At 58.8% G+C, this 18,786-nt stretch overlaps 1 protein-coding gene across 4 annotated transcripts in view; it reads right to left on the bottom strand.

The window, feature by feature from the left end:
• Nucleotides 1-1,520: 1,520 nt before the first annotated feature.
• Nucleotides 1,521-18,786, bottom strand: part of PACS1 (phosphofurin acidic cluster sorting protein 1) — a 150,223-nt gene continuing 132,957 nt past the window's right edge. For all 4 annotated transcript variants that reach the window (XM_070783162.1, XM_070783163.1, XM_070783165.1 and 1 more), the window contains exons 11-24: nt 15,717-15,797; nt 13,975-14,090; nt 13,727-13,862; nt 12,605-12,709; nt 11,916-12,022; nt 11,101-11,255; nt 10,855-10,965; nt 9,700-9,802; nt 9,247-9,289; nt 6,974-7,016; nt 6,637-6,772; nt 4,310-4,536; nt 3,016-3,135; nt 1,521-2,926 (exon numbers count right to left, since the gene is read on the bottom strand). In XM_070783162.1, coding sequence (XP_070639263.1) covers nt 2,811-2,926; nt 3,016-3,135; nt 4,310-4,536; nt 6,637-6,772; nt 6,974-7,016; nt 9,247-9,289; nt 9,700-9,802; nt 10,855-10,965; nt 11,101-11,255; nt 11,916-12,022; nt 12,605-12,709; nt 13,727-13,862; nt 13,975-14,090; nt 15,717-15,797 — 1,599 coding nt within the window. In that variant the 3' untranslated portion in view covers nt 1,521-2,810. The remainder of the gene's footprint in view (nt 2,927-3,015; nt 3,136-4,309; nt 4,537-6,636; nt 6,773-6,973; nt 7,017-9,246; nt 9,290-9,699; nt 9,803-10,854; nt 10,966-11,100; nt 11,256-11,915; nt 12,023-12,604; nt 12,710-13,726; nt 13,863-13,974; nt 14,091-15,716; nt 15,798-18,786) is intronic.

Here is an 18,786-nt window from a genome sequence, read left to right as displayed (position 1 = left end):
GCTTTTGAAGACTTTCGCTGTTGGGAGAGCGGAGAGGTTTTAGAACCAAAGAGGTATTACTGCCTGTGTACATGGGACGGGACGTGACAGATCTGGTGGGGGGTGGTGTGCACCGATGATGCAGGAGAGGGGCAACGGGCGGGAGGAAGCCCTGGAGAAGGTGGGAGGGACCTGGGGCAGGGCCAAGTGGTCACCCGGGCCGGAGTGAGGCTGGGAGTCAAGTCAGCAGGGAGTTCCCACTCCTGTCTCCATCATCTGCTTCCCCGACTTGGCTCCGAGCTGGGGCCTGAGTCTTATCTGTCCATGCTCGTTTCGCTCGGGCCTCCCATCAGCTCCCAGGCCCCCGGGCCTCTGCCCTGCAGACCTCTGGGGGGCTCTGCCTGCCTCCCTAGCCCACCTCAGCCTCCACCTCTCCAGGCGTGTCTCTCACTAGCTGGCTTGTACCCTTCTTCGGAGAACTGCAGTGCAGACTGCGTTTCTGGAACACCTTCTGGTACCCGACTGGACTCTGCCCCTTGGGACGCGGGCATTCGTTCCATCTTTCAGGCCGAGAGAGCCTGGGTGGCCACGCCACTGGGTCCCAGAGGTTCCATTTGGTGACTGGCCATGAGGCTCGGGGAGCTGGGGACAGCCTGCCGCACCTGGCCGTCCACTTTTCCAGAGCTGTGTCCTGCGGGGGTTGGGGGGACACAAGCCATCACTGGGCACTTATTTGGTGAAGGAGGCTTGGCGTGCAGGCCTGTGTCCTGGGAGCACGTGAAGAGCCAGGAGTCCCAGGAGCGGGAATCTGTCACCTCCAGGGTTAAGGGCAGGCAGGAAAGCGAACTGATGGTGGACCTGAGCTTACCCGCTCCCCCCAGGCCTGAGGCTTCACCAACTTGCAGAAAATACGGCCCAGCGGGGGAGAGAAGCCGAGTTCTCATTCTCATGTTGGAAGAGTGCAGATGACGTGTCACTGCCTTGGGAGATGGGATTTGGGGATGGTGGGTCCCCAAGAAAAATGGGGTTTCGGCGTGGGAATGGCGTGACTTCTATTCCTGACCTTGGTTTGCCTCGTGGGGCACACACCTTCATGCCCGTTTCTGTGATCAAGTAAATGGGGACAGGCTTCTTTGCAGCCAGTTCCCAGCTGATTTTGTTGTTGTTGTTCTTTCTTTTGGCCACAGCACGTGCCATGTGAGATCTTAGTTCCCCAACCAGGGATGGAACCCACACTCCCTGCACTGGGAGCACACACTCGGAAGGAACTGCTGGGCTGTCAGGCAGTTCCCTCCCAGGTGGCTTTTAGTATTTATGTGGCTACACCAGGTCTTAGTTGTGGCCTGTGGAGCCTCCTCAGGATCAAACCCAGGCCCCCTGCATTGGGAGTGCGCAGCCTTAGCCAGTGGACCGCCAGGGAAGTCCCCCTCCCAGCTGACTGTGAGTGTAGTTAGTGGTCACACTGTGCGGCGGGGACGAGCAAGGCTGGACGGATCCTGTGTCACAATGAGAGGCGCGGAGGCCCAAGGATTGCTCGTTGGTAAGAAATCACCAGTTTATTGAATGAAAAACCCAACATCCTCTCAGTCCCTCCCACCCTGCCCCTTTCTCCGGCCGAGTGAACAGCACAGCCCTGGGGACGCTCTGGACGGCAGGGCTGCGCCGGGGGAAGGGCTGGAGGAGTTTGGGGGAGGTATGGAGAATGAGAAAAACACTTTCCAAAATGAAGTTCTGTGCAAAAACTTCTAGAAGGGGCGAGGGGGCCACGGCCAAAGCTCCGGAGGCGGAGCTGCTGGCCGCCCCACGTGCCTCTGGTCTCCAGGAAGGCCGAGACCGATGGTGGGGGCTGAGGAGGGGCTCAGGCGCCCGAGGCCACAGAGGGGGAGGCCTGGCTGGGAGGAAGGGGCCTTCCCAGGCCAGGGGCCCAGGTGAGGAGGGGAGGACAGAGCAGGAAAAGAAGACCGGCGGACACGGGGTGCAGGGAGCGGAAGGGACTGGGCCGCAGACGTGTTGGCAGGGCCTGCCTCCCACCTCTCCAGGTCCGGAGGCAGGGCTGGGGAGGAAAGTCCTCAACAGGGGGAGATCCAAGGACGGGGACCAGCCCCCAGGCGAGTCACACGAAACCACTGAGAGACTGGCGGTGCAGAGAACCAAAGAACTGCTCAGGGACACATGTGACACCTCCAGGGAACCTGGGCGTGGGGGAACCATGCATGGGTGAGACCACGAGGGCTCCTGCACCCCAGAAACCCACGCATCACAGCAGCAACTCTGTCTTGGGGTGGGGGCAGGGTCTGTGCCCTTGTCACCCCCACAGCAGTGGCAAGTGGCCTTGGTGCTGGGCGTCCCCAGGGGGAGGCCGGCTGTGTGGTGTCTGGCAGCTGCGCTTTAGAAGATGGGAATCTGGGGGGGGCAGGGGGAGGCTGGAATGCCGGCCGTGGGCCAGGACCCCAGGTTTCCTATTTCCAGGAAGAGAACTGGTGCCACGTGGAGAAAGAGGCTGAAGTCAGGGGAGGTGAGGGGAGGCCTGGAGGACTCGATTCCAGGGACCAGGGGTGGGCGCTGAAAGGCACAGTCAACATGCCTCAGGCCAGGAGCTGAGGGGGAGGAAAAGGAGGGAGGGAGGAGGGGCTGCCCAGGACTGGGCCCGAGCAGTGGCGGGAACGGCGGCCCCGGTGGGTGGCAGTGTCCTGCAAGACTGGGCCGGGGAGATGCAGGCCCCGGGGCCAGGAAGGGGGACACTGGGCCCGGGGCCTGCTGGCCTCCCCCTGCCCGCAGGCGGTGAGGCTGGTGGCAGTGCCAGGAGGGGGCGTGGCTGGGAGACGGTGCCCTCAGGTGGCCTTGCTGCCACTGAACAGTCCCACTGGAAAGTGCTTGACGTGGGTGGGCCACTGGGCTGCCAGCTGGAAGAACTTGATGTCGCTCCACTCGACCCCGTCGATGGACACTGGGGGTGACAGGGAGGCGTGGGGATGACCAGGGCTGCCGGGGAGGGCCGCGGCCTTCCTGCCACCCCCCCAACCCCCACGCCCGCACCTCTCAGCATGGTCTGCTGCTGCTTAGCAGAGCAGATGAGGCGGCTAATGCCCTCGATGACCTGGCTTTTAGAATCCACCTCCTTTTCTCGAGGCTTCTTGCTCAGGAAGATGGTGGGAACTGGAAAGCAAGCGGGAACCACGTTGTCCTTGGAAAGGCCTTGGAAAGGCGGCTGCGCTCTCCCCCACCCACTGCCCCCTTTCCCTGGGAAGGGTGGTGATTCGAAGAAAGCAGACTCCCCACTCCCCCCAGCCCCGCCTGTCTGTCTCTGGGGCTATGTCTCAGGATCTCCAAACTCCTGCCCTTCTCCCTGGGCCTCGGTATCTTCACTGAGTAACGAGAACCTGGGGCCAGATGGGCTCGGAGTCCCTTCCGGCTCGAACGTTCTGAAAGCCTGTGGGTGGGGGCCAGCTGCCCTATCGGGCACCTCTGTCCACCCACTCAGGTGCCTGCGTGGGGCTGTGTCTGTGTGGCTGGTGGGGAGGCTACATAGAATCTCAGCCCTGGGCCACCCTCGGCGGGTCTCCGGGTGCCACAGGCAGTTCCAGCTGCGGGCCTGGCACAGGGCCTGCCCAACTTCCTGGGGCACCTTTCGGGGCAGAGGCATGAATGCAAAGGCCCAGCTGCTTTGGATGCCCCCAGAGGAGGAAGGTGGGACCCAGCAGAGAAGGAAGCCCCTTCCTGACAGCTGGGAGGCCATGAGCACCCCAGAGTCACCCCGCCTGCTCCAGCGGGTGCAGAGCCAGATGTGGGGGTTCACCATGGGAACCAACATCTGCGAGCACTGCTGCCCACCCCCAGGTGTGGGGGCTCCGCCTCACCTCCTCAGAGTGCAGGACCCCTGTCCCCGCTGGTGCTGAAGCCGTCTTCCCCCCCACCCCCCAAGGGCTCTCGTCCCCTGAATTCTTAAAAACCACACCTTTTGTTCATGAAGGCTTGGGTGGCCTCCAGGGTTGGGGGTTGGGAGCCCTGGCCAGGGACAACCTCAGGTCACACCATCCATCCCTGAGGGCCCTGGCCAGGAAGCCTCCCTTGTTCATGGCAGCACAAACTGCCTCGCCCCAAAGGTGCCGAGGCTCAGCGGGCAGGGACCAGTGACTCCCTAGGGACCTTCCTTTGTGACAGAAGGAATGGCTTTGTCCTGTGTGTGGGGGGCGGGACCCCATGATACATGTGCTTGCTGCCTCCGTGCTCATCCGGGCTCTCTCCCAGAAGCGGAGCCTGTCCTGACCCTGAGAGAGGAGACGGGGAGGCCTGGAGGCCCTGAACGCCCCTGGCCTCACGAGTCACTTACCTTTCTTGTTCTTCTCTTTGGTGACCACGGTCATGGCCATGGTGCCGGAGAGCTGGGCCTCCCCTCCGTGGGGCAGGCGGGAGACCTGCACTGAGCGGAAGACGCTCTTGAGGGTGTTCTTGGAGCTGGCGTCCCTCTTGTCACCTTCCCTCCTCCGCTCCCCAGGGTGGCCCAGCCAGTAGTCCACCTGGAGGCCAATCACGTCCCCGTAAGGGCTGCTGGGGCTCCTGGAGAGGGGCGGTAATGGGGAGGGGGCTCAGTGCCCGCCAAGGGCGGACAGGGCGGGGAGGGCCTGGGGGAGGCGCCAGCCAAGCAGCTCTGGGGTCCCTCCAGCGTCACAGACAGGGCTGGTGGGGGAGTGGGGAGTCAGGCTGACCTGAGGACACGGCCAGGAGAGGGCGAGGCCCCAAGTGCCCACAGGGGAGCCCAGGAAGAATCACCCAGGCAGGAGGGAAGCAGAGAAGGAGGAAGCTCTATGAGAGAAGAAAATGTGTGCACGCTCACCCACCACCAGGACACATGTGCATGAGCATGTGTGCAAACGTGTGCACACACATGACCCCCAGCAGGCAGAGCCCCCCGCCGAGGGTGGGAGAGACTAAGTGGGGCAGAGGCGGGCACCAGGCGGCTGCAGAGCCGCCGGGGGCGAGGAGCCGACCTGTGGCTTTCTCTCTCTATGGCACTTCTAGCTCAGGGATAATTTTAGCTCCAAGGGGAAAAAGAGCTGATGTTTTCTTGAAAGGAGGCGTCAGACACAATAGGTACAGGCTACACAAATCATCTGATGTTTCTTTCTGCCAGGATTCAGCGGTTCCATTAAAAAACAAGCTTAAACCGGATGGGAAAGGAGGTCGGGATAAGGCGGGTCCCCAGGCCCCAGGGAGCCTGGACTGCGAGGTCACAGCGTGACTGCTGGTGGGATTCCCTCCTCTTCCTGCATTTCAGCAAGCCAGTGGCAGACCCCCGACTGGGAGCGAAGAGGGGAGACAGGGCGAGTGAGGGTGAGGGCTGGGGTCTGGGCTTTGCCCCGAGACACTTAGGACTCTCTGGGGACCATGGCGCTGTTGCCGGGGGTTCTGGCAAAGCCACAGGCCACTGCCTACCCTCTCTGCTGCTCACAGAGCATCCCCAGGAGACCAGGAGGAGGTGACAGAGAGGAGAGGGAGCAGAGGGAGCAGCAGGAGCGCCTCTGGCTCTTCTCTGCCACCCCTTCTCCCGCCTGGGGCTGCCCTGACCCCGCATCCCGCCCCCTCCCCTGCCCCAATCAGCTCCTCCAGAGGCCTCCTTGACTGCTCGATCTAAACACTGGACATTTCAGATCCTAAAGGGATTCCCTCCCCACTTCCTAGCCATTGCTCCCTACTCGGCCACAGCACTCTCTCCGTGGCTTGGCCCTACTGGGGCCCAGGAGCCTGGGGTCCGACCTGCCCGCGTCACTGGCCGCGGGGGCCCTTGGGTGGCGGACACACTTGGTGCCTGGAAGGAGGCCGCGCCCCCTTGGGCCAGGCGCTGACAGCGAGGCTCTTATTTCCACCTCACACAAAACCCTGTGGCTACGTCACCTTTACTTTCATGGGCTGGAGCTGAGTAGCTTGCCCAAGTGACCGCGATTCTTTGCTCAAACTAGTCAGGCTCCTGAACCTCTTTCTGGACCTCGGAAAATCCAGTCCTCACAAGAACCCCCCGCCCCACATTTCTGACCACCCTGCGGCTCTGATCGGGGCTCCTCACCCTCCACCCCCTCAGGACTGTCTTCATGAGACTTCTGGCAGGGCAGTTTAGCTGGAATCGGGACCCCCTGGACCCCCCCAGTTCCTCTTAGTACTTTTATTGGCTCTGCCCCGTCCTGCTCCGGCCCCACCCAGAGTCCTGGCTCCTGCTGCAGAGTCCGCCGCAGAGCAGCCCACAGCAGCTGCTCCCGCCTTCGAGAGTCGCTCTCGCGTTGACCAGTGTCACTGAGTGGTTTGTTCTTTAGCGCACACACACACGGGGGACGCAACTGTGTGGACATGGTGCAAGCCCAGGTGTCTGACCCCAGGTCCACGCTCTCTCCTGGACCAGGCAGTCCTACCCCCAGTACGTGCAGCAGCTGACAGGCTAGAAGGGATTCAGTGCCCCGGGTCTCATTCACCCTTACACCCGGGAGGCAGACAGGACAGACGGGAGCAAGCTGTGTGATGACCGGCCTGGCCAGTGACCTGACTCCCCCCGCTGACCTTCCGGACCAGGGGTCACCGTCCTACACGCTGGGGCAGCCGGGGAATGAGTCAGGCACCGCCCCGATGGAGGTGTGTCGGGGGACAGACGGGAACAGGCCACAGCCTTACCCCACGACGGCCAAGGCGCTGCTCATGGACGGGGAGGAAGGAGGGGTAGCTGTGGCGTCTCGGCTCAGGCCCGAGCTGGAGGGCGGCGACGTGGAGGGCACAGTCAGGTTGACCACGGGTGCATCGTCACCATCGCCTGCGGGGGGACAGACATGGTTGACCAAAGGAAGCTGCCCTGACCGGTCTTGGCTACAGCCTGCTCCGCCACCACCCTGGGACTTGAGCCCCGCCTTGGCCTGGGACCCCCTCGTCTTCACCCTTTGGCCTCCTGACTAGGGAGCAGGTGGGCGGGATGCACCGTCCTCACCCAGAAGAGGCCAAGGGACCCCAGGCTCACCTGTCGTGGAAGGAGAGTCTTCAACCAGACCCACCTTCACCACCTGCGAGGGAGAAGAGACCCTGCGTTAGGTCCACCCACCCAAGCCAGACACCTTCAGGTCAGCTGGACCCGGCGGCCACGACCGCACGCTGTTTGATCGCAGGCTTCGAAACTCTGCCAATTTTGAGCAGCTGGGATCGTCAGGAGAGGTGAGCAAACCCAACTGCAAACAGTGAGTCGGGGGCATGGGACACCCGTAGCTCTTCTCTGGGGACGTGGGCAAAGCCACCCGAGGGGGCAGGAACCCCTTTTGTATCCTGATCTCATTTCTTCTGAGATCACTTGGGCAGGAGGCTGCCTTCTCAGGTCAGAGAGAAGGGAGCACTGGGAAAAAAACCTTGGCAGATGGGAGTGGGGTACCGGTGGGGGCGTGAACACACCGGAACAGGAATCTGGAGGAACACCAACTAGGAGGCGGGGATCCCAGGGACCCCCGACCCCAAGCCCAGCCCTAGGCAGTGATACCGATGTCAGTTCCCCAGAGAAAATTCTGGGAAGGGCAGGGGGGCCCTCCAGAGGCCAGCAAAGGGTATAGCTAGAGACAGACCCGGATGTCAGGGCAGGGCCTGAGGTCAGCAGGGCCTGGGGGTCACGGAAACCGGGTCCCAGGGAAGGCAGGGAGCGGGGGTCACACACATGGTGGTCCCCTTGAAGCTGATAAGAGCGCAGTGCTGCCACTCCGTGGGATCTGCTCCTGACTCTACACATCCTGATTTTAATTCCTGGAAAGTGGCATGCTGGCACCCCGAACTTCCGGGACACGAGTCCTGTCTCCTTGCTCCTCTGGTTGCTGCACGAGGCTGCCAGCTCCTTTGATTGCTTGTTTCAATTTTTAATTTTTTCTTTCTGTTTTGCTGCGAGGCCAGAGTAGCAGTGACCCCACAGCTCCACACAGACGTGGGTCAGACTGCCAGCCCGGGCTGCACGTCATGGCCCGGGCCCTCCGATGTGGCCGTGGGACCAGCCCCAGTGGCTGACGGGGACTGACTGGACCAGGCAGATGGGAGCCTTGACAAGGATCCACCCCCCGCCCCCCCTCCAGGCTCAGGCATTTCCCAGGATCGCTCAAGGCTCACAGGGCCACCCAGGATCACAGGATCTGGATGAGTGGAGAGCAGGGATGGGGCCGCTGACCCCTCACCCGCATGTGCCTCGCCCTCCCTAGAGGCTGGGAGGGACCTTCCCTCGGCGAGGCTGCAGGAAGATACCAGCTGATGCGGAAGAGAAACTTGGCCGCCTCAGAAAGGGAGATCTGAGTTCTCTGCCAGCCTTCTGGGTCGTGCTTCGGCCCTGGGCGGGGAGGGGCGTCAGCTGTCCCCTCTAGGCTCCCTCTCTTGGTCAGTCTCCGCCCTGGGGCCCAACAGCTGCCAAATGCAATCTGGGCCGGGATCACCCGACACCAAGGACACCCAAGAGGTCTTTCCTTTGTCTTGAGAATCCACTCATGCAAAGATTGTCCCCTGACCAAACAGGAGGGGAGAGAGCCCCTTCCTCTCTGTGTCCCTGACTCTGAAGACAGAGCTACTCGTGTCTCGGACTCCCCTCCTCGGAACAGCTTTGCTTTCTTTTCCCTGGAGCCGGAGAACCAGTGCCCTGGATATCACCCCCTGGGACCCCAGAACTACAGTAATAACACGTGGTACCTGTGGTGATGCAGGGGAAAGGACTCTGAAAGGAGCAGCTCGGGGCCTGTCCCAGCCCACAGCTTCCTCTCCCCGGCATTGCTAACCCTCAGGGCTCTCTGTCGGGGGCCTGTCCTGGGCCCTGCAGGGCGGTTAGCGTGTCCCTGGCCCCACCCACAGATGCCGGTGCCACTTCCACTCCCAGCTGTGCCCACCTCCACTCCCAGCTCTGACAGCCAAATGTGTCCCCAGATCAGACACTGCCAGATGTTCCCTGGGAGCAAAATAGCCCCTGGACAAGACCTGCTGCCTAGATGAGTCTCTTGTGTATGAAGTGAAAGTCAGTCATGTTGGACTGTGTGCGGTGGACTGCAGCCCGCCAGGCTCCTCTGTCCATGGGATTCTCCAGGCAAGGATACTGGAGTGGGCTTCCATTCTCTTCTCTAGGGGATCTTCCTGACCCAGGGATTGAACTCAGGTCTCCTGCATTGCAGGCAGATTCTTTACCTTCTGAGCCATCAGGAAAGCCCCATGTGTGTGTTGGCACGTGGAGCCCAGGGAAGCCAGGTGGGTGGGTGGGGTACAGAGGAGAGGGGGGCTGGTACTCACGCCAATGAATGGGATGAACTTCTGATACGAGTCTTCATCAGGGCTGTGAGGAGAGAAAGGAGAGCTTCACAGCTGGCGGGAGAGACCGTGTGGTGAGCTGGGGACGGAAGCTTTCCACGCTTTACTGAGGCTTTAAGGGAGCCCAGACACCACTTGCCATCTTCCCTCTGCCCTCAGGATGGCACGAGGAGCCTCCAAAAGGAGGCAAAAACCCTGATTGTGCATGCTCTACCCCCTGCCCCCATGTCTGTACTGAGGGGGCGCCCACAGCGGGTGGGGAGGCCGGGGTCGGGGGAGGCCCGGGCGGGGAAGGGAAGGCACAGCTTCTCATACTCTCTTGGGTTCCTACGAGGGAAATGTGGTGGGGAGGAGGAGGGTGTAAAAAAGCAAAAGAACCGAAGATTTATCTAGCCCACCCAACCTGTTTTCAGAGCCCACCCCGGGTCCACTCACAACTTGTGCCTGCAGGTGAGCATGGCCTCCGCCACGGGCAGCTGGTGCGTCACGGCCGCCCCGTTGACGTACTGCATCACCCGCCCCACCACGTCCAGTTGCTCTGCAGAGAAGCCAAGATGCGGGCTGACTTACTTCAGCAGGCGAGCCCGAGAACCGTCCTTGGGCGCCCCCCTGCTGAGTCCCACCAGAAGACCCCAGGAGCTGAGGCAGAGAAAGGGCTCTAGAGACCCGCTGGTTTGAACCTAAGGAATTTTTTAAACAACGTTCATTTATTTATTTGGGTGTGCTGGGGTTTAGCTGACCTGTGGCACAGGGGACCTCAGTTCCCTGACCACGGTTCAAACCCACGTCTCCTGAATTGGGAGGTAGATTCTTAACCTCTGGACCACCAGGGGAATCCCAGGAAATTTTTTTAACAGATATTTTCTTTGATGTGAACTATAAAGTCTTTACTGACTTTGTTACCACATTGCTTCTGTTTTATGTTTTAGTTTTAGATCCCCTTGAGGCATGGGGGATCTTAGTTCCCCGACCAGGGATTGAACCCATACCCCCTGCGCTGCAGGGTGAAGCCTTAACCACGCGACCACCAGGGAAGTCCCCTGAATCTAAGGAATCGTGCAGCCAAGAGCTGTCCTCCCGTCTGATCCATGCACCCTTCCCCCCAGCCTGCTCCTTCCGTGTTCGGCTGGCTCCTGCTTCCATCCCTGCTCTGATCAGCCCTGGAACCACCTGCCGCCCCCGCCCCCATCACTTCCTGCCAGGCCCGTGGGAGCACTGACCACCTCCCGGCCTCGCTGGGCCCAAGCTCACTCCGTCCCTGCCGCCTCTGCTCTGTATTTCAGGAAAAGACACGGTTGGTGGCATGTTATTCATTTATCAATAGACGCTTGGCAGCTGCTCTCCATTTCCACATTTGATCTCCACAACCAGATACTTCCTGACACCACCCCCTCGGCCTCCTTATTTCTAAATGTGCAGAGACCAAACACATCCAGCGTGGAAGGGCTGCGCTTACGGGGCCTCCTTTTAATAAAGTGCTGGAAAAATGAACAGGCCGCGGGGAGGGGAAGCAGCATGCCCCCCCCCCCCCCGCCCCTGCATGCAGCCGAGCCCAGCTCCCTGCGTCTTGTCCCCGACGAGGGCCAGTACCTGACACTGGGGGCTCCGAGCGGCTGAACAGATCTCTCCAGCCAGGATCAAGGAAGGTGCTGCTATACCTGCTGTCGACGGAGCCCAGGTATTTGGCCACCGGATGAGAACCTGGGAGACGGAGACCAGAGAAGGCGAGCTGGTGAGGAGGGGGTGAACGAAGCCCAGCCTTCGGTCTCCCCGACTGGCCCTTCCCGGGACCCAGCGCCGCCCGCCGCTTCGGGGTGGGCTCTGCCACGCCCTCACCGAGGGGAATGATGAGAAAGCGCATGTAGCCCAGCCAGTCGGAGGTCTTGCTGGCCAGCGACTTGACGAAGAAGCGGAGGATGGAGCTCAGGTAGCTCTGGCCGCCCACCGCTGCCACCTTCACCGGCCGCGGCATGGAGGAGTTACAGTTGCAGCTGGGAGCGAGGGGTCGGGGGACAGGGCCACGTCAGGGGGCCACGTCCTGCTCAGAGGAAGCCTCCCCCAAACTCTGACTTCACTTGACCTCGACAGCCCCCAGAGGAAAAACAAACCAGTGAACAAAATCACACAGAGAGAGGCAACACACCACAGTGCTTCTGCAAAGAGAGAAATTCAGGGTCAGAGAGGACAGGGGACTGTCTAGGAGGCAGGCAGAACCAGTTGAGGCTAATGGGAAGACGAGTCGGCAGTGGTCAGAGGCGGGCGTGAGCCCAAGACGTCTGAGGCTCTTCCCACGGCAGGTCCTGAGAGGGAGGGCCCCGACGCTGGGTGGGCAGGGTGCAGGAGGAGAAAGTCTTGTAGAACCCCGGGCTCTCTGCCTGGCCTTCTTCGTCACGGGTTTAGGAAGAGAATGAGGCAGGTCAAGGTGTGGCAGGAGACCAGGCGGGACGCCGGCAGGCAGGAGGGTGACATTTTCATCCCGACCCTCCGGGGCCAGCAGGACAACAGAGCACCAGGGCCTGATGCCGCCCAACCAGGTACTGACTGTGAGTTTCAGGTCTGATAAGCCAGGGGGTCCCCTCAGAGCTTGGAAATGAGGGTGGGAAGATGAGGCGGGAGGGGACCCCAAAGGGCAGGAGAGGAGCTGGCCTTACTAGCGCTGGATGCGGGTGAGCAGGGCGGACAGCACGGCCTGGACCTCCACCGTGGAGCACGTGCACACGACGGGCTTCCGCTGGTCCTGCAGCAGCTCCGCCACGTACTGCAGGGGGCGGGGGTGGGGGGAACCACACAGGTGAGGCCGTGTGGCAGGGACACCACCTCCCGCAGGCCACGAAGGTGGCAAGGCCCAGGCCGGGCGGCAGGGCCCCACTGTCCGTCCTTCAGACCACAGCCAGCCAAGGCCAGGCTCCGACTGCCAGTCAGGAGAAGGTGGGGCCAGACCCCAGGGAGACGGGATCAGGAGGAAACGTGGGAAGGCCCAGGACATGCTACATTCTACATGGGCTCTGCAGCCCACTCGCTGGATGGATGGTGGGCCTGGGCGGGGCTGGGCTGCTGTTGCTCCGCCCCTTCTGGAAGCCAGGGCACCGCTGGAGCCTCTGCTTCTTTAGAGATAAGGAAACTGAGGTACAGAAAATTGGTGACTTAAGGCCCCTCAGGCTGGAAAATGACGGGACTGGGACCACACCCAGAACTGTGGGCTTAAGTCAGGCTAGGAGGAGCTGGAAAAGAAGGGGGTCATTTTGGATTTTCCCGTGCCCTGGCTTTCAGATCCACACTCGGGGAGTCTCTTGTTCCCCAGCATCCCTCCTCCCCGGCCCCGTGACCCTGGGTGCTGTACCTGACCCTGCCAGTCAGCGGTGTTGACGAGGATGACGTTTTCTGGGAGGGCTGCGTCCGACACCAGGATCTGGTTCAGCTGGTCATAGACCACCTTTCTGGGAATCTGCAGGGATAGACGTGTCTGTTGATCCCCAGGGAGCTTGGGGGGTGGGGTGATTTGTGGTCCAGGGTATGGAGAAGAGCTACCAGGAACCTACGCAGGAGACCCAGTGTCCCACTGGCCAGAGCACAGCAGACTGGAGCGGGATGAGAACACGCGAAGCCAGGCCTCAGGGCCCAGGCTGGTGCCCCAGGAACATGGCAGCTGTCCTGCCTAGGCAGGAAGGGCCCCGAAGGAGAATGAAGCAGGGGCAGCGGGAGGGGGGGAGGGAGGAGCGGAGAGCAGGTGCTCGCAGGATGGAAAGGAGGGCAGTGGGGAGAGATAATGAGAGTGCGCCATGTGGGGAGCCCTCCGACTCGGGGAACAAAGGTATTTCAGGAGCAGTGATTAACAAGAAGGACAATACCTCGCCCCAGGCACCGGGCTATTCTAGTCCTGGGCTCATTTTCAGCTGCAGAGCATTAGCTCTGCAAGCCATACGGACACAAACCCCCTTCCCAAAGGTATTTATCAGGAGAACAAGCGGGCCCACCACTAACTCCAGGAGCACAGGAGCTGGGCGAGGCCTGTCAGGGAGAATCCTTCCCTGGGAGACTGGCCTTCAGAGAGCATACAACCCCAAGGGCCAGTTCCTTCTGGGTGCCTACTCCAGCCACTCTGAGGTCTGGCACTCAAAAGTTTAATGTTGCTATGTCGGCTTCAAATCATTGTAACTAGCCCACAGCAACGCTAAGGGCATCAGAGTGCAGAGTAGACCTCCCGGGAGAGCTGATGGCCACTGTCCCCTGAACACTGTCCCCGGCACAGTTCCCTCCAAGGTCTGATGGGGGCAGAACGCACCAGCGTCCCCTATTCCGTCCTGCAATTCCTCAGCGGGAGCAGATAACAAACACGCTGGACTTCTCCCTTTAGGCCTCTCTTTACTCAGAACAATCAAATACACCCCCTTCCTCTCCACCCGACCTCCCAAGGAGACGACGGAACAGAGCCGGGGGTCCAGGGCGCCTGGCGGGTGGGTACCTGCGTGCTATGGCCCAGGTCTGGGGACCGCTCGCTGTCGGAGCTGTTGGTCCTCTCGCTCAGCGGCTTGGAGAGCTGCCGCTCCTTCAGGGGGGTGCTCCTCTTCTGCCGGGGGGTGTGCACTCCTTCCACTTTGCTGCCACGGACGTGGAAGGAGGCGGTTAGACGGCCCCCCTTTCCGAGGCCACGCTCGCCGTGCTCCCCTCCTTCCACCTGGTGCCTCAGGAGCGTCTTCCCACCCTGAGTACCTGGGGGAGGCGGAGCCCTGCAGGTCCGTTTTGCTGGACTTCATGGGAGTTTTGACTTTCTCGGGCACAACCAGACTCGTGCTCACGTCTCCGAACATGTCCTGGTCAGTGATTTCCTGCCACAGAGCAAAGGAAGCCGTGAGGGTGACCCCCTTCCGAGATCACGAGAGCCTGGTGGCTCCTGCCTGGGCCGTCAGCACCACGGGACCATCAGCCCCCTGCGCTCTTTTCCAGGAAACACATGGTTCTAAAACTCCCGCCACCCCTCTCCCCTGACGACTGTTTAATTCAGCTGAGGGTGCCCGCTGTGCTGGGCACGGTCGCCTGCTATCCAATCTGACCCCTACATTTATGAACCGTCAGCCCACAAATCTGGGCTGATGATCTGGCTTCTCTAGGCGGGAAGGAGAGCCTTTTACTCAGGAAGTGACATGATGGGAATTTCATTTTTGAAACGCCTGCTGTGCAGTACGGACCAAAGGGGGAAACAGTGGAGGCTGGGCTACTTGGATTGTGGGTGAACCACAGTCCTCTTGAACCCAGCCTAAGGCTCTGCTGGACAACAGATCTGTAACACGGTATTCTGTACTATAGGAGACGTGAGCCTGAAAGAATCCCTCCTTTTAGCTGGCAGCTCCCACCGGGAGGCTGAGGTACAGCACACCCCCAGGGGGTGTCCGGTCAAGTTCTCTGCTCCCTCCTCCCAGCTCGGGCTGGCCTCCAGCCCCACGTGGGCTGAGCTTGGGCCCAGGCCGGACCTGCGGGCCCAGCCCCAGACTCCCTCCCCCAGGTGAACCGCTCTGCCCTCCCTGGGCCCCCTGGAGCCTCTGTGCTGTGTGCTCTGGCTGGCTTTCCTCCCAACGGGGCGCCACGGTGTTCTCGTTTGGGCACTGTCAGTGCTCAGCACTGTGTGTGTGTGTGTGTGTGTGTGTGTGTGTGTGTGTGTGTGTGTGTTATTTCAATCTGTGTGTAACTACACTGGGTGCCCCAGGCGATCCATCCCACGCACCCCTGAACAGCCCCAACATCTCTCAGTGGGAGGAGATGACCAGCAGGTAACCACTGGGAGAGCTGATGCTGTGGACTATCTGGCCATTGTAAAAACAACACTGGAGGAAGAGGTGGTTTTTCAGGGAAAGATGCTGCTCATCGTCCCTCAGGAGTAAATGAGGGGGTGGGGGCGTTCCCTGGTGGCTCAGTGGTAAAGAATTGCCTGTCAATGCAGGAGACACAGGTTTGATCCCTGATTCGAGAACGTCGCACGTGCCGAGGAGTGACTAAGCCTGTGTGCCCCAACTACTGAAGCCCTAGAGCCGTGCTCCCCGACAGGAGAAGCCACCGCAAGGAGGAGCCTGCACAGTGTAACCAGAGTAGCCCCGGCTTGCTGTAACTAGAGAAAAGTCCATGCAGCAATGAAGACCCCGCACAGCCCAAAGTGAATAAATCAATACATAAACATTAAAAAAAAAAAAAGAAGGACATGAGAGTGACAGATAGTGAGAAAGTACCCAAATCAGCATTTGCTCAGACCTAAAGAAAGAGCAGAATGGGGACATTTCTGGTTTGCACCAACCTGATACTCCACAGGTAAAGATTTCGGGAGGAAGAGAATGCAGGACCTTCCTAAGTCCACAGATTTAGGCGAAAGTTTCATGATGGTCCTGAGGGTTTTTTGCCTCTATTTCTAAAGGTACCCAAAACTATTTTCGACAGCTGGAAACAGGAGACGGAACCATACATACCAGAGTGTCTGTTTCAGTCAAGCTGTCATCTTGATTTTTAATCCGAGCAGATTTGACTTTTTCTAGCGCAGCCAATTCCATCTGCAAAAATTATAATAATTAGTCATCACCAATCCAAATAACCACTACTCTAACTTGCTCCCTTAGTCCCTTGGAAGCTTAAAATACTTTCACTTAATTGGAAGACCTCATGACATCTTTCATAACATCTTTGGGACTTTCACCTTAACAAGGAGCATATTTTTTTGTGAAAAACTGAGCTTCAGAAGGTCAGTTATTCTGTGATCATTAAATCAGTAACACGGTGAGACGCTAAACCCAGAAATTCTGATTCTCAAAAGATGCTCTCAGGGAAGAGAGGCCCAGCCTTCAGATGGCTTGGCTGTGGGATCTGCCAGTCCTGACTCTGGGGTTTGGTGAACATCCCTGCCCAGGAGGGGCACATGGGGCCCCTTCTGCTGTCAGCAGTGGTGAGAAGAAAGGGGACGCTAGCGTTCAGGTCTTTGATTTCGAGACTAAAGACATCCATGGGGGCCAAACGCGTTTGGCTTGGTGGAAACATCTAGAAAACCCTCAAACAGAATATTCTAAGCCATTTAGGTGTGAAATAATTCTCCCTTTGTCCTCAACTCTTACAGGTCTCATAAATATTAAAAATGTACTTTGCAAATACAGATAAAGCACCAGATTTTTCACACTTGCGAATGCTGCTTCTGGCTGTGCAGACACCGGTGTCGGAATCCTGAGCAGCTGCGGGGTGTGAGTCTCAGCTGTGGGGAAGGCACTGGCCTCAGTGGGTCTCTGGTTCTTCTGGGGAACCAGGGAATCAGAAAGGATCGACGATGCCCCACACTTCCTCCCAGTGACCTTTCTCTGAGTAATGGGGACATTTTTCCAAGGAGTTAATAGCCCTGTGAATTGTGTATCCTAAATGAAAATGGGTCTCTGGTTCTTCTGGGGAACCAGGGAATCAGAAAGGATCGAAGATAGCCCACTTCCTCCCAATGACCCAAAGTTCTTTCTCTGAGTAAACGACAGAGCACAGAGAAAAAGCCTAAAAAGCTCATGGGGGTCACTTGGCAAATTAATGAACAATGATCACACAAGTCAGCCCGTGTCACATGCTAAGCCAGGCTTTCTCCACCTGGGACCGCTGGCATCTGCGGAGGGCCCTTCTCTACTCTGGGGCGTCCTGTGCAGGACCTGAGCTGCAGCCCCGCCTCCACCCACTAATCACCGCTGCTGTGAGAACCAAAACAAAATAAAAAAATGTCTCCAGTCCTTGCCCAGTGTTCCCTGGGAAGCAAAACCACCCTTGGTTGAGGACCACTGTCCTGAGCCATCTGTAAAATTAACCCAAGGCACTTTAACCAGACCCCGTGGCCCCAGAGTGTGAGACAGTTTGGTTCAGAGCCACGCACGGTAGGTTGCCTCCTGTCTGCACAGCTAGTTCATTTACACATTGCCTATTGGGATAACCGATGTGAACAGTCTACGGTCACAGAAAACTCTCGGTCGGACTTGAGACTGGACATGACTTCACTCAGTATTGGATCTCAGCATGATGAATGACTTAAACACGTTTTAGAGAGGATGGATGAGGGCGGCAACATCGCCCTGCTCGAAGGTTCTCAGGCAGCAGCCCTGTGGTCAAGCCCCCTGACAACAGAGCAGTGTCTGAGCGCTCTAACCCAGACTAGAGTTGGGGGCACCTGCCGGCTATGCACTGACTCTTCTGGATGTTCCGGTCGATCCTGCCAGAAGTAAGCTCCTGACTCTCCAAGTTCCTCTTCCTGCTCCTATAAATACTTTAGGCTTTTCTCGCCCCAGCAGTGCAGCCGCTATGTTGTCTGACTGTGTGGCACTGAGACAGTTGCGGCAGCCTGAGGCTCGGTGCCCGCACTCCTGTGCGTGTGGGGGGCCAGAGTGGGGTGGTACTTTAGGCTCTCACTTTTAAGAACTACTGGTCTCCAGCACCATTCGCTACAGTGCCATGCAATTTGCAACTTTTAGCAGCAGGCGGTCCTGGCGGACCGTCTCCATCTCTTGGCCGCCCCAGCTGAAGTGCTGTCAGGGCCTACTGTTATCAGCTTCAAGGACTGAATCATCTGCTCAAGTCTTGGGAAAACTCACAACTGTAATAATTTGTGTTGGCAGAAATACCTTCTGGTTCTAGTGATCAACTGAATTCTCTGAAATCTGGGGAACAAAATGGAAGGTTAAGGAAAAAGAAACAAAAAGGCTACGAAATCAGGGAGAGAGGACGAAAGCTGGGTGGCAAGTGCTCGCCTGCCTACAGTGCACCAGCCTCGTATGTTTTCCCTCGAACGTCTCAAAGTTCGCTGTGTGAAGAGCACAGCCTAGCTCTGTAGTTCCCAAAGTGCCTTTCATACTAAAGGATTCCAAAGTTCCACACCCACATCAAGACATATGGGGCTCTTCAAAATAGAAATATCACAGAGAACCAGCAAAGTCTGAAATTTGGCCAAAAGAATCAGAATTTGAAGGACTCACTAAAAAGACAACTGGAGTCTATCAATTTCAGGAGTCCGGAACTGGAATGGCTCCCAGGGCCCAGAGTAACAATGGCAACGCTGCTTACATACTGCTGCTCCCCCTGCTGTAAACCAACCCAAGCACCAATCAAGCGCCACGCTGGAGGTTTTAGCTGCCTTCTCCCACTGGATCTTCACTCTGCCTTGCAAGGCATGTCCTTTTTACATGCAACTTGTGGACGAGGACACGAAGCCTTGGTAACTGCCCAGGACAGTCAGTGGAATGATAAGAGTCAAGAGTCAGACTCAGAAGACTGACTCCAGAGTTTGTGCTCTCAGCCCAACCCTGCCCCAAAGCAATGTTCTGCCTGAAGAAGGGTCCTTAGGCCATCACACTGTCAAGACTGATACTCCATTGCCTTCTGACCTAACTGGGCTCCTATGCTGACACCTTTTGTTCAATCGCTCAATCATGTCTGGTTCTTTGCAACCCCATGGACTGCAGCTCGCCAAGCCTCCCTGTCCTTCACCATTTCCCAGGGTTTGCTCAAACCCACGTCCATCGAGTCGGTGAT

The sequence above is a fragment of the Bos indicus genome, chromosome 29 (genome assembly GCF_029378745.1).
Source record: "Bos indicus isolate NIAB-ARS_2022 breed Sahiwal x Tharparkar chromosome 29, NIAB-ARS_B.indTharparkar_mat_pri_1.0, whole genome shotgun sequence".
Classification (NCBI taxonomy): domain Eukaryota; kingdom Metazoa; phylum Chordata; class Mammalia; order Artiodactyla; family Bovidae; genus Bos; species Bos indicus.
This window is presented reverse-complemented; position numbering and strand designations above follow the sequence as displayed.